This window comes from Bombina bombina, chromosome 1 (assembly GCF_027579735.1).
Source record: "Bombina bombina isolate aBomBom1 chromosome 1, aBomBom1.pri, whole genome shotgun sequence".
Taxonomy (NCBI): domain Eukaryota; kingdom Metazoa; phylum Chordata; class Amphibia; order Anura; family Bombinatoridae; genus Bombina; species Bombina bombina.
This window is the reverse complement of record NC_069499.1, coordinates 488,400,951-488,413,806: the sequence shown is the minus strand read 5'-3', so window position 1 is coordinate 488,413,806 and position 12,856 is coordinate 488,400,951. Positions and strand designations below refer to the sequence as shown.

Here is a 12,856-nt window from a genome sequence, read left to right as displayed (position 1 = left end):
TTTTTGTTTGTAATTTTAAGTTTTAGTGTAAGGTAGCTTAGGTTTTATTTCACAGGTAATTTTGTATTTATTTTAACTAGGTAGTTATTAAATAGTTAATAACTATTTATTAACTAGTCTACCTAGTTAAAATAAATAGACTTACCTGTGAAATAAAAATAAAACCTAAGCTAGCTACAATATAACTATTAGTTATATTGTAGCTAGATTAGGTTTTATTTTACAGGTATTTATTTAGTTTTATCTAGTTAATAATTGTAAATTTAATTTAGATCTATTTTAATTATGTTAACGTTAGGGGGTGTTAGGGTTATGGTTACATTAGGGTTAGGTTTAGGGGTAGGGTTAGGTTGAGGGGTAGGTGTAGGGGTTAATAGCTGAATTTAGGTTGTTGCAATGTGTGGGGCGGTCGGTTTAGGGTTTAATAGGTTTATTTAGTGGTAGTGATGTGGGAGGCCAGAGGTTTAGGGGTTATTAACTTTATTTACTTGCGGCGATGTCGGGGAGCGGCGGAATACGGGTTAATAACTTTAATATAGTAGCGGCAATGTTGGGGTGCGACGGTATAGTTGTTAATAACTTTAGTATAGTGGCGGCAATATCGGGAGTGGCAGATTAGGGGTTAATACCTTTATTTAGGTGGTGGCGATATCGGGATCGGCAGATTAGGGGTTAATAACATTATGTAGGTGTTGGCGATGTCGGGGGCAGCAGTTTAGGGCTGTTTAGACATGGGGTTTATGTTAGGGTGTTAGGTTTAAACGTTAGTTTATTTTTCCACATAGACATCAAAGGGGCTGTGTTACAGAGCTTTTCTTTCCGCGATCGAAGGTGTTAGACTTTTATGTTACCCGCTCTCCCCATTGATGTCTATAGGGAAAGCGTGCACAAGCACATCAAAACAGAGCTTGTATTTGGTGTGGTATGGAGCTTAAAAGCACCATATTGCCCGCACAAGCCAGTTTTTTTTTTAAACTTGTAATGGCAGCGCTATAGGGGATTAAATAACGCCACTTTTGTTGCGTTCGTTAATTTCCCTATAGTGCTCAAAACTCATAATCTAGGCGTATGTTCTCTCAATTATTATTGCTCTATAAAAACATTTTCTAAAGAATTATACAACCAATTTATTCATGTATAAGCTTGTGCCAATGTACATATTCTAAGGTTTTCAAATAAACATCCCTTTTTCATTCTCAGATTTCCCACAACAAAATCATGTTCATAATAAGAAATAGATCGCTACAAACTTAAAATAAGGGTTCTCCCCTTTGAGAAGTTTAGCTCAGATCCATCTTCTACTTTAATCCCCAATCCAAGCTATCTTTCCTGCCCCTCTCCATTATTATGATTTTAAGATAAAGATTTCTAGTCCACGCAAAGAACTTAATCTTATAGAACTGCATTATCTTCAGAAGCCAAGGAAGAGCTCACTTGGTTGTTGACCCAAATAGAGACATGGGATAGAAGAGCAGTATTTGGCAGATCTCAAGACTTGGTAATAGAATCCAACACATACAGATCTGCTTTAGTAGTAGAGTAGTAGAGGTTTCATATAAGCTGCTTGGAACTTCTGTCTTTCTATGGCCAATATTTTGGTTGTATAATATTTCAATCATTTGCAAGTACAAAATGACAAGATAAATGCATCATAATCAAAGATTTTATTCAGAAATATTTGAACAGAAACAAAATTGTCCAACACAGGTGAAATAGGGGTTCACAGCACCCACACAATCTCTGTGTTCTTTCAATCCCCTCTGCTCTGATGTCCATTTATATTTAGTAGTAGAACATGTTACTACTTTCCAATTTAGTTTTACATCAAATTTGCTTTGTTTTATTTGTATTCTTTGTTTAAAGCTAAACCTAGGTAAGCTCATATGCTAATTTATAAGCCGTTGAATGCCGCCTCTTATCTCAGTGCATTTTGACAGTTTTTCCCAGTTACACATTGCTAGTTCATGTGTGCCATATAGATAACATTGTACTCACTCATGTTGAATTATTTAGGAGTCAGCACTGATTGGCTAAAATGCAAATCTGTCAAAAGAACTGAAATAAGGGGGCAGTCTGCAGAGGCTTAGATACAAGGCAATAACAGAGGTAGAAAGTATATTAATATAACTGTGTTGCTTATACAACACTGGAGAATTGGTAATAAAGGGATTATCTATCATTTTAAACAATACAAATTCTAGAGTAGACTGTCCCTTTAACTGATTTTACAGATTTAGATTTTTCAAGTGATACCAAGATCCATAAATGGGCAACTCAGGGAGCATATACGCCCCCCTTCTCTCTTGATATATCGTTCTGACTTCCCATTTTTCTTTTCCTAATCCCAAACCTGACAACAAAGAAGACATCACAACCTAGTTACCCAGGAATCTTGTTGCCTTGTGCAGATGGCAGAGATGGTGCTTGGAAATAGGTCAGGATCACTTTTCAGCTCTTTTAAAAAAGATCATTCATTATTTTTTCCACCTTTTTTAGCTTATGCGGCTGCCTAGTTTACACACCTAGAAAATGACTTAGACCAGCTATATTGGAGGGTGCCTTTTAACAGAGGATTTTCAAGTTGATCCTCAATGTCAGATAAGCAGAGTGATGCAGCACAATGTATTTAAAAACATCCCTTATCTCTTGTTACTCTTTAGTCTGTAATTATTAAACTACTAAATATTTTGCCTTAAAGGTGTCATTTTGCATTAAAGGGACACTGAACCCATTTTTTTTCTTTTGTGATTCATATAGAGCATTCAATTTTAAGCAGCTTTCTAATTTACTCCTATTATACATTTTTTCTTCGTTACCTTGCTATCTTTATTTGAAAAAGAAGGCATCTAAGGAGCCAGCCAATTGTTGGTTCAGAACCCTGGAGAGCACTTGTTTATTGGTGCTGTCCAATCAGCAAGGACAATCCAGGTTGTTCACCAAAAATGGGCAGGCATCTAAACTTACATTCTTGCTTTTCAAATAAAGATACAAAGAGAATTAAGAAAATTTGATAGTAGGAGTAAATTAGAAAGTTGCTTAACCCCTTAAGGACACGGCCATTTTTAAATTTCTTTCCCTTAAGGACCAGGGCTATTTTTACATTTCTGCGGTGTTTGTGTTTAGCTGTAATTTTCCTCTTACTCGTTTACTGTACCCACACATATTATATACCGTTTTTCTCGCCACTAAATGGACTTTCTAAAGATACCATTATTTTCATCATATCTTATAATTTACTATTAAAAATATTATAAAATATGAGGAAAAAATGGAAAAAAACACACTTTTTCTAACTTTGACCCCCAAAATCTGTTACACATCTACAACCACCAAAAAACAACCATGCTAAATAGTTTCTAAAATTTGTCCTGAGTTTAGAAATACCCAATGTTTACATATTCTTTGCTTTTTTTGCAAGTTATAGGGCCATAAATACAAGTAGCACTTTGCTATTTCAAAACCACTTTTTTTCAAAATGAGCGCTAGTTACATTGGAACCCTGATATCTGTCAGGAATACCTAAATATCCCTTGACATGTATATATTTTTTTTTAGAAGACATCCCAAAGTATTGATCTAGGCCCATTTTGGTATATTTCATGCCACCATTTCACCGCCAAATGCGATCAAATAAAAAAAAATGTTCACTTTTTCACAAACTTTAGGTTTCTCACAGAAATTATTTACAAACAACTTGTGCAATTATGGCATAAATGGTTGTAAGTGCTTCTCTGGGATCCCCTTTGTTCAGAAATAGCAGACTTATATGGCTTTGGCGTTGCTTTTTGGTAATTAGAAGGCTGCTAAATGCCACTGCGCGCCACACGTGTTTTATGCCCAGCAGTGAAGGGGTTAATTAGGGAGCATGTAGGGAGCTTGTAGAGTTAATTTTAGCTTTAGTGTAGTGTAGTAGACAACCCAAAGTATTGATCTAGGCCCATTTTGGTAAATTTAATGCCACCATTTCACCGCCAAATGCGATCAAATTAAAAAAAAACGTAATTTTTTTCGCAATTTTAGTTTTCTCACTGAAATTATTTACAAACAGCTTGTGCAATTATAGCACAAATGGTTGTAAATGCTTCTCTGGTATCCCCTTTGTTCAGAAATAGCAGACATATATGGCTTTGGCAATGCTTTTTGGTAATTAGAAGGCTGCTAAATGCCGCTGCACATCACACGTGTATTATGGCTAGCAGTGAAGGGGTTAATTAGGGATCTTGTAGGGAGCTTGCAGGGTTAATTTTAGCTTTAGTGTAGAGATCAGCCTCCCACCTGACACATCAGACCCACTGATCCCTCCCAAACAGCTCTCTTCCCTCCCCCACCCCACAATTGTCCCCGCCATCTTAAGTACTGGCAGAAAGTCTGCCAGTACTAAAATAAAAGGTATCTTTTTTTTTTTTCTTTTTTTTTTTGGGAGCATATTTACATATGCTGCTGTGTAGGATCCCTCTTAGCCCCAAACCTCCCTGATCCCCCCCCAAACAGCTCTCTAACCCTCCCCCTCTACATTATTGGGAGCCATCTTGGGTACTGGCAGCTGTCTGCCAGTACCCAGTTTACAAAAAAAATATATTTTTTTTTAAAGTATATTTTTTAATTTTTCCCCACTTTTCTGTAGTGTAGCTTCCCCCCCCCCCCAAGACTAAACCCCCACCCCCTCCCAGATCCCTTTGATTAACATATTTATCCCCCCTCTCTCCCTCTAAATATAAACCACTGTTCCATAGTGTAACGGTTCCCACCCGCTCCCTCCCCGTGCACGCGCCCGCCCGCCTCCCCTGTGCACGCGCGCGCGTCCGTGCGCGCCCCCCAGCAATCCCGCCCACGATCCCGCCCACGATCCCGCCCACCGGTCATCATCGATCGCCGCCCACCCGCCTCCCACGTCTGCTCCCACCCACCAACGATCGCGGCATCGATGTCCGGTGCAGAGAGGGCCACAGAGTGGCTCTCTCTGCATCGGATGGGGAAAAATGTTATTGCAGTGATGCCTCGATATCGAGGCATCACTACAATAACCGGAAAGCGGCTGGAAGCGATCAGGATCGCTTCCAGCCGCTTTCAACCCCAACGTCGTACAGGGTACGTCGCTGGTCTTTAAAGACCAGTTTGTGCAAGACGTACCCTGTACGACGCGTGTCGTTAAGGGGTTAAAATTACATGGTCTATCTGAATCATTTGGGTTCAGTGTCCCTTTAAGTATCGAAAGCTGCTAATTGGTCTTTAGATTCTTCTTTTTTACAACATTTAACTTTGCAAAACTTAATTCTCTACTCAGATCTATTATGTTTTAGGTCTTTATTTTTGTTCATTTTTTAATTTGTTTATGCTTTTTCATATGGATATTCTATGATATGTTTATGTTTCTGGTTTTACAAATGGCAAGGCAAATATATTAGTTTCTGTATCTTTAAAATTCAAAACTGAGCTGTTAATCATATTTATGCTTTTTCAAGCACAATGCCGAATCTGTTGGTGCTCTACAAATAACCGATAACCAATGTAACCCACATGATGGTACCTTAAGTTCTTCTGCATACTACTACCTCCTCTCTGCTAGCTGTAGTATTGTATTTGGTCTACTCGCCTCTGCACTTTTTTATTTCTGCAGAAACTTCTGTTGTTGTTACTCACCCTGGATTATGGTGCAATTGCATTCAGTTGCATGAAATCATGAATACTTTTAATTTATTGCATATCTGTAAATATTATACTACATCTTTTTTTTAATTTTTTTAATAAATCATAGTAATTTGGTACTGGGGTCCCAACATTACCACAACACCTGTATCATAAATCAGTGATGACCAACTTTCTAACACTTGGGGGCCGCAGATCAATTTTTTAAAAAGCCTTAAGGGCTGAAAATCATTACCTAACAAGCCTAAAGGGCCACATATAAATTGTCTATTAAACACACAAATAATAATATATTTCCTTGGCTGCCCAAAGAAATTAAAAATCGTTTTGTAGGAAAATAACAAAACAATGTACAGTTTATACCTTTAGGGCCAGACTACAAGTGGTGTGCTATTTAGCACTTTTGCTAGAGCATAAACTTTGCTATAAGTAAACTTTTTGCGCGCATCGGATAGCACACGTATTGTAAGTTAAAAGTAAAATGTTTGCACGCAAGCTAAAACTGATGCAAGCTAACCAAAGGACTTTGTGATATTATGACCTCGTTAACGTATTTTCCCCATAGAAGTCACTTCATATTTCACATTCCAATGTTCTTCACTTACAAAATAATGTACTTTTTATTGTAAATACATATTTATATATATATCTGTATATACCTATACCTGTATATCTATTTCTATAAATATATAGGTATATATATTTATTTTACATGAACATTATCAGATATATATAGAAATATATATTTAATAACAAAAATTAAAAAAAATTCTAAGTGAAGAACATAGGAATGTAAAATATGCATAATATGCTTCGCGTTTTATGATTTAGGTCAATGCGGTATTGGGTTGCTAATCTCAATGTGCGCTATTTAATTATTAAATATAAAATACTTTTTACTATTTTACATTCCTATGTTCTTCACATAGATTTTTTTTTTCATTTTTATTATTAAATATATATTTCTATATATATCTGATAATGTGAATATAAAATAGATTTCTATAACTATAAATCTATAGGAATAAATATAAAGGTATAAGAATATATCAGTATAGAAATGTAAGAACACTGGATTGTAAAATATGTGCAGTACATATACAGTAAAACACATAAATATATATATACACACACAATATAGCCCTTTGCAGTCAAACACCTTGGGGTCCAATTATCATTGTGAGGACGGACATAATCCGCTATAGTAAACCATGTCCGCCGCACATCAACATGGTTTGGCGCAATACCACCCCCTGCAGATTCGAGGCCATTCGGCCGATAGCAGGGGGTGTCAATCAACCCGATCGTATTCGTATTGATTTCTGTCCGCCGCCTCAGAGCAGACGGACAGGTTATGGAGCAGCGATCTTTAGACCGCTGCTTCATAACTTGTGTTTCTGGCGAGCCTCCATTCAGAGCTTGATAAATAGACCCCCTTGTCATATACCATATAACTTTTAACCCTTATTATTTTTTATATTTGTATGAATAATTTTTATCAGATAGTGTTTATATGAGTGTAACTGTAATTTTAAATGTATTTGTGTTGTGTTTAGCGCAACTTTTTTTAACGCACAGTTTCAGTTGCGCTAACCTGATAAGCATAAAATGCAATTGTGCTCTGCCTTTAAACTTATAATTTTCAACTTGTAATATGCAGACTATTTCCGACGCATGCAAAAACATGATATTGCTTGCGTACAATTGTAATCTAGTCCTTAATAGGTAACAAATAGTAGATATAGTTGCAGACTTTCAGCACACTGAGATCCCTTCTTCATATATTCTCTCAGTGTCTTGAAAGCTTGCAACTGTATTCACTATTAGTTGCCTATTAAATGTATCACTTGTACATTGTTATTTTCTTACAAAAGGTTTTTTACTTGAATGGGGCCGATGTTCGGTCAGTTTGCCATCCTAGTAAAAGAATAAGAGATGTAATGAAACAAAACTACCAATAGATGGCAGAATAATCATACTGGAAAAAAAGCCTTGGGACAGTCAAGTCCAAAAATAACTTTCATGATTCAAATAGGGCATGTAATTTTAAACAACTTTCCAAATTACTTTTATCACCAATTTTGCTTTGCTCTCTTGGTATTCTTAGTTGAAAGCTAAACCTAGGAGGTTCATATCCTAATTTCTTAGACCTTGAAGGCCGCCTCTAATCTAAATGCATTTTGACAGTTTTTCACCACTAGAGGGCATTAATTCATGTGTTTTATATAGATAACATTGAGCTCATGCATGTGAATTTACAGTGGAGTGAGCACTGATTGGCTAAAATGCAAGTCTGTCAAAAGAACTGAAATAAGGGGGCAGTCTGCTGAGGCTTAGATACAAGGTAATTACATAGGTAACATGTGTATAATTATAACTGTGTTGGTTATGCAAAACTGGGGAATGGGTAATTAAAGAATTATATATCTTTTAAAACAACAACAATTCTGGTGTTGACTGTCCCTTTAAAGTTACTTATGAACTTCATTTAGTTGTAAACTTTGTAATCAATATATTATGTTTCTGGCATAACATTTCTTGCATGACATCCTTACCACCAAGATTAAGGCTTCTTTATTTAAACTGAATAATAGTGATGTGCAAAATGTATTTATTACAGACATTTTTATTTGCAGAAAATCCAATGATTACAGTTATTTATATATTACCAATGTTTAAAGGGACATGAAAACAAAATGTTTTCTTTGATGATTTAGAAAGAGCATGCCATTTTAAACAACTTTCCAATTTACTTCTATTATCTAATTGGCTTAATTCTCTTGATATCCTTTTTTTTAAAAGAATATCTGAATATGCTCAGTACGTGCTAATTGGTGGCTGCACATAGATGCCTTGTGTGTCTGACTCACCCATGTGCATTGCTATTTCTTCAAAAAAGGATTTCTAAGGAATTAAGCAAATTAGATAATAGAAGTCAATTGGAAAGTTGTTTAAAATTGCATTCTGAATCATGAAAGAACATTTTGGGTTTCATGTCCCTTTAACCAGTCATGGTAGGCTAGTTATTTTGGTTATAGGCTTTATCCTGTAGTCATTTTCTACAAATAAATAATTCTACTGATTTATTGAATGTCTTAAGAAAGTTAGAGGTATTTAAAACCTTTTAATGATACAGACAGAACAGAACATTTTAAACAACCTTCTAATTTACTTCTATTATCAAAAGTTCTTTGTTCTCTTGGTATCTTTTGCTAAAAAGCAGGGACATAAGCTCAGAAACTGGCCCATTCTGGAGCACTATATGGCAGCAGTTTTGCAAGAATGTGATCCATTTGTAACATCACTAGATGGCAGCACTATTTCCTGCCATACATCTACCTAGGTATCCCTTCTACATGGGAACAATGCAGATTTGATAATAGAAGTAAATTGGAACTTTTTTAAAATTGTGTAATCTGTCTGAATCACAAAAGAAAGATTTTGGGTTTCATATCCCTTTAATATTGAAACGAGCATTCCAAACGAATATGGAACTTCTTAATCAGCTTTTCAGCAATGGTTCGGCCTGCGGAGTCCAGTTGTGTGAGTTATTATGCTTTATTCTAGGTAATAATGACAAATATTACAATTAGATGGTAAAGCCACGGGGCTTACAATGTCCAGTTGTGTGCACATATATGTGGTATTGCAGACATACATTTTATCTGCTATGAGAATATTTCACATATATTAAAGGGTTGTGTGATTTAGAGATGATCCGTTTATGATTTGGCAGGACCTGAACAAGATATGACATAAAGGCACAATAAACTCAACCTGTAATCTTCTCGTAAAATGTTCATTTAAGGGAAATATTTTGTTTAACATAAGTTGCCTCCCTGAGCTACACAACCATGTAAAATGTGCTAACTCAATGGCAATGTTAAATGATTTAAAACCTTTTTTAAAATTATTCTTTTACACATTTTATTACTATTATTATTATTTTAAATGCAGTGTTTCAATGTCCCTTTTAATTCTTTACCATCACTGTAACGCAGGGGCGTATTATAGCCTAGGCCAACAAGGCCGGTGCCTAGTGCAGCAGATTTGGGAGGGGCAGCACATCTGCCCTATCCTCTCTCTAAAAGCCAGCACACAGTACAGTGAGCGATAAAGTGCAGGCTTTTACAGAGAAGACAAGGCACGTGTGCTGATTAAGTTCGCTCTTCACAGACAGTGCTCCTTTAAACCGTTGCTTCATTTAGAGCCGCCGGCATTTTTGCAGTGGAAGCATTCTTGGTGACAAACTTGACCAGGGATATGCTTACAAGGTGCGGCTGGAGGAGAAGACCTTGTGCCGATATGCTGCCTCCCCTTGTCAGCTGTGGTGGGTCTGCGAGCGCAGTGCTTGTGCAGGTCTTAGTAACTAACAGACTGGATGCGTCTGTGCACTGCTTAGATCAGCTTATGATGTCTAATCATAAACTCTCAGCGCTAATGAATGTTAGCTACTAATAGCTAGCTTTCTCTGCATTCATGAACCCACGGAGTAAATAGTAAACGGACACTTAAAAAGTCTAATTACTTGAATGATGGTAATTACTGTATGTTGTTGCATGTAAAGGGCAGTGATTGTTTCAAAGTGTATTCTTCTTTCCCTCCCTTCCTCTCTCCCTTCTTTTCCTTTCTCCCTGCCTTCCTCCCTCAACTCCCTCCCTCCCTCAACTCCCTCTCTTCTGTCTTTCCCTCCCTTCTTTCCCTTCCTCCCTTGCTACCTTCTTTCACTCCTTTCTTTCCCTCCCCCCTTTTCTCCTCTCCCTCCCCACTTCTCTCTCTCTCTATCCCTCCCTTCATTCATTTCTCTTCCTTTTATCTTCTCCCCTTCTTTTCTCTCCCTTCTCTCAGGGAGAAAATGGTATGAGATGCATGCAATTCAACCCACCTGTAAGCAAGTGTCTTGCTAGCCCATTTTCAGTTGATTCTTAAAAAGGGAAAAGAGGGATAGAACCTCTGGGGGGGGGGGGGCAGCAGAATTTTGAGTGCACAGGGCAGCACAAAACCTAAATACGCCACTTCTGTAACGTTAAATTAAAGTTGGAGTTCTATTTCCAAGAATGTACCATGCATAGTAACAGTCCAAAACAGCAGCACCGTGTGTCTAGAGGTGTGGATACAATGCACCAACCAGAGCAACAGTGTGGGAGGGCTGTAAGTAGTCCTGTCATGCCAGCTGCTGTCAGTCACAGAGCCAGAGGAATCTGATAGGTCAGGGGGGCGTGTCCCTATGTGGTTTGCAATAGGAGGAAAGATATATATACTGTTCAACCATTAAACTCTCTAGTGGAACAGTGTCAGTACAACAGGCTGCAATCAATGGGAAAGATATACAGTTGAAGTGAATAGTACATTGACACTTTGTACGTACAGTATATATCTTTCCTCCTATTGCAAACCACATAGGGGCGTGCCCCCTGACCTATCAGATTCCTCTGGCTCGGTGACTGACAGCAGCTGGCGTGACAGGACTACTTACAGCCCTCCCACACTGTTGCTCTGGTTGGTGCATTGTATCCACACCTCTAGACACACGGTGCTGCTGTTTTGGACTGTTACTATGCATGGTACGTTCTTGGGAATAGCGCTCTGCTGTGTGATCAGGGTTATAGATGTGTTAGGGGAGATAGACATTTCTGCAATCTACACTGATGTTGCTTTATTGGGCTTAATGCTGGATATAGATGTTACCTTGTTTCATTGTCCTCAGGGCCACAAATATTATTAGCATGTTTATCGCATCCTGCATGTTTATTTGATCCTACTTTATGCAGTATGTCTCACTCTCCAATTGATTAAGTGCCAATTGATTCAGTGCACATTATATTGTATTTCCTATTTGCTGCACATTATGTTGTATTTCCTATTTGCTGCACTGCTATTCCTCTGGTCACATTATAAATTGGCATGTATATATATTTATATTTATATCATGATGTATATTTAGATTGCCGCTATGCTTTTATCATTGCTATGTCATTTCTCCCTTTTTCTTTTTTTTCTTTATTTTCTCTCTTGCTTGCAGCAACTTATGTCCCTGACTTTGTCTTATAATTTGTACTTTTTAATGTTATATGTTCACTTAGATTGAGGTGGATGTTCTGGGATAGATTGGGTACATTGTATCTGATACTAATTAACTTGTATCTGTGTGTGTATGTATTTTGGTGTAAACAGTCTATGGTTGCCTTGACAACCATTTTTGGCGCAATTTCTGTTCACTGGGGAGGGTCTTAGAGGGTATAAATGTTTGCTTGTCACATTTTATTGTTGGTCTGATGAAGGGGAGCTGTCCCTGAAACGTCACGTAAATAAAAGCTTCTATTGCTTATCCTTAAGTCCAGCGAGTGCTGTCTTCTATTACCTTTATCTCTACCTGCATTCAGCACCCTGGCAACTGGACACCTGTTTGTGCGAGTGCACCAGCCTCTGTGAAAAAAAAATAAAAAATATATATATATATATAAATAAAAAGAAGTGTAAATAACAGCGCCTTGAGGGTATTGTAAATTCTTTTATAAATAATACTAGTACTAAAGCCTGTGTACACGGGCCATTTTTTGCAGTACAGCGGTCCCACCCCTTGCTCTCTCCCCCCTCTCTTTTGCTCTCTCTCCCCCCTCTCTTTTGCTTTCTCTCGACCCTCTTCTTTGCGCTCTCTCTCCCCCCTCTTTGGCTCTCTCCCCCCTCTTTTGCTCTCTCTCTCCCCTCTTTGGCTCTCTCCCCCCTTTCTTTTGCTCTCTCTGCCCCCTCTTTTGTTCTCTCTCCCCCCTCTTTGGCTCTCTCCCCCTTTTCTTTTGCTCTCTCTCCCCCCTCTTTTGCTCTCTTTCCCCCCTCTTTAGCTCCCTCCCCTTTTTTGCTCTCTCTCCTCTTTGGCTCTCTTTCTTCTTTTGCTCTCTCTCTCCCCCCTCTTTGGCTCTCTCTCTCCCCTCTTTGGCACTCTCCCCCCTCTATTTGGCTCTCTCCCCCCTCTTTGGCTCTCTCTCACCCCTCTTTGGCCCTCTCCCCCCTCATTGGCCCTTCTCCCCCCCTCTTTGGCCCTCTCCCCCCCTCTTTGGCCTTTCTCCCCCCCTCTTTGGCCCTCTCCCCCCCTCTTTGGCTCTCTCCCCCCTCTATTTGGCTCTCTCCCCCCTTTCTTTTGCTCTCCCCCCTCTCTGGCTCTGTCTTTCAAACCCTTTGACTCTCTGGCCACGCCCCCATCGTGACACCCCAC

General features: G+C 38.3%; 1 protein-coding gene across 1 annotated transcript in view; it reads right to left on the bottom strand.

Moving 5' to 3' along the window:
• Window positions 1-12,074, bottom strand: part of CRYGS (crystallin gamma S) — a 45,887-nt gene extending 33,813 nt beyond the window's left edge. The window contains exon 1 of the mRNA XM_053690235.1: window positions 12,008-12,074. Within this exon, the coding sequence (XP_053546210.1) occupies window positions 12,008-12,025 (18 nt within the window). The 5' untranslated portion in view covers window positions 12,026-12,074. The remainder of the gene's footprint in view (window positions 1-12,007) is intronic.
• Between the last annotated feature and the right edge of the window lie 782 nt (window positions 12,075-12,856).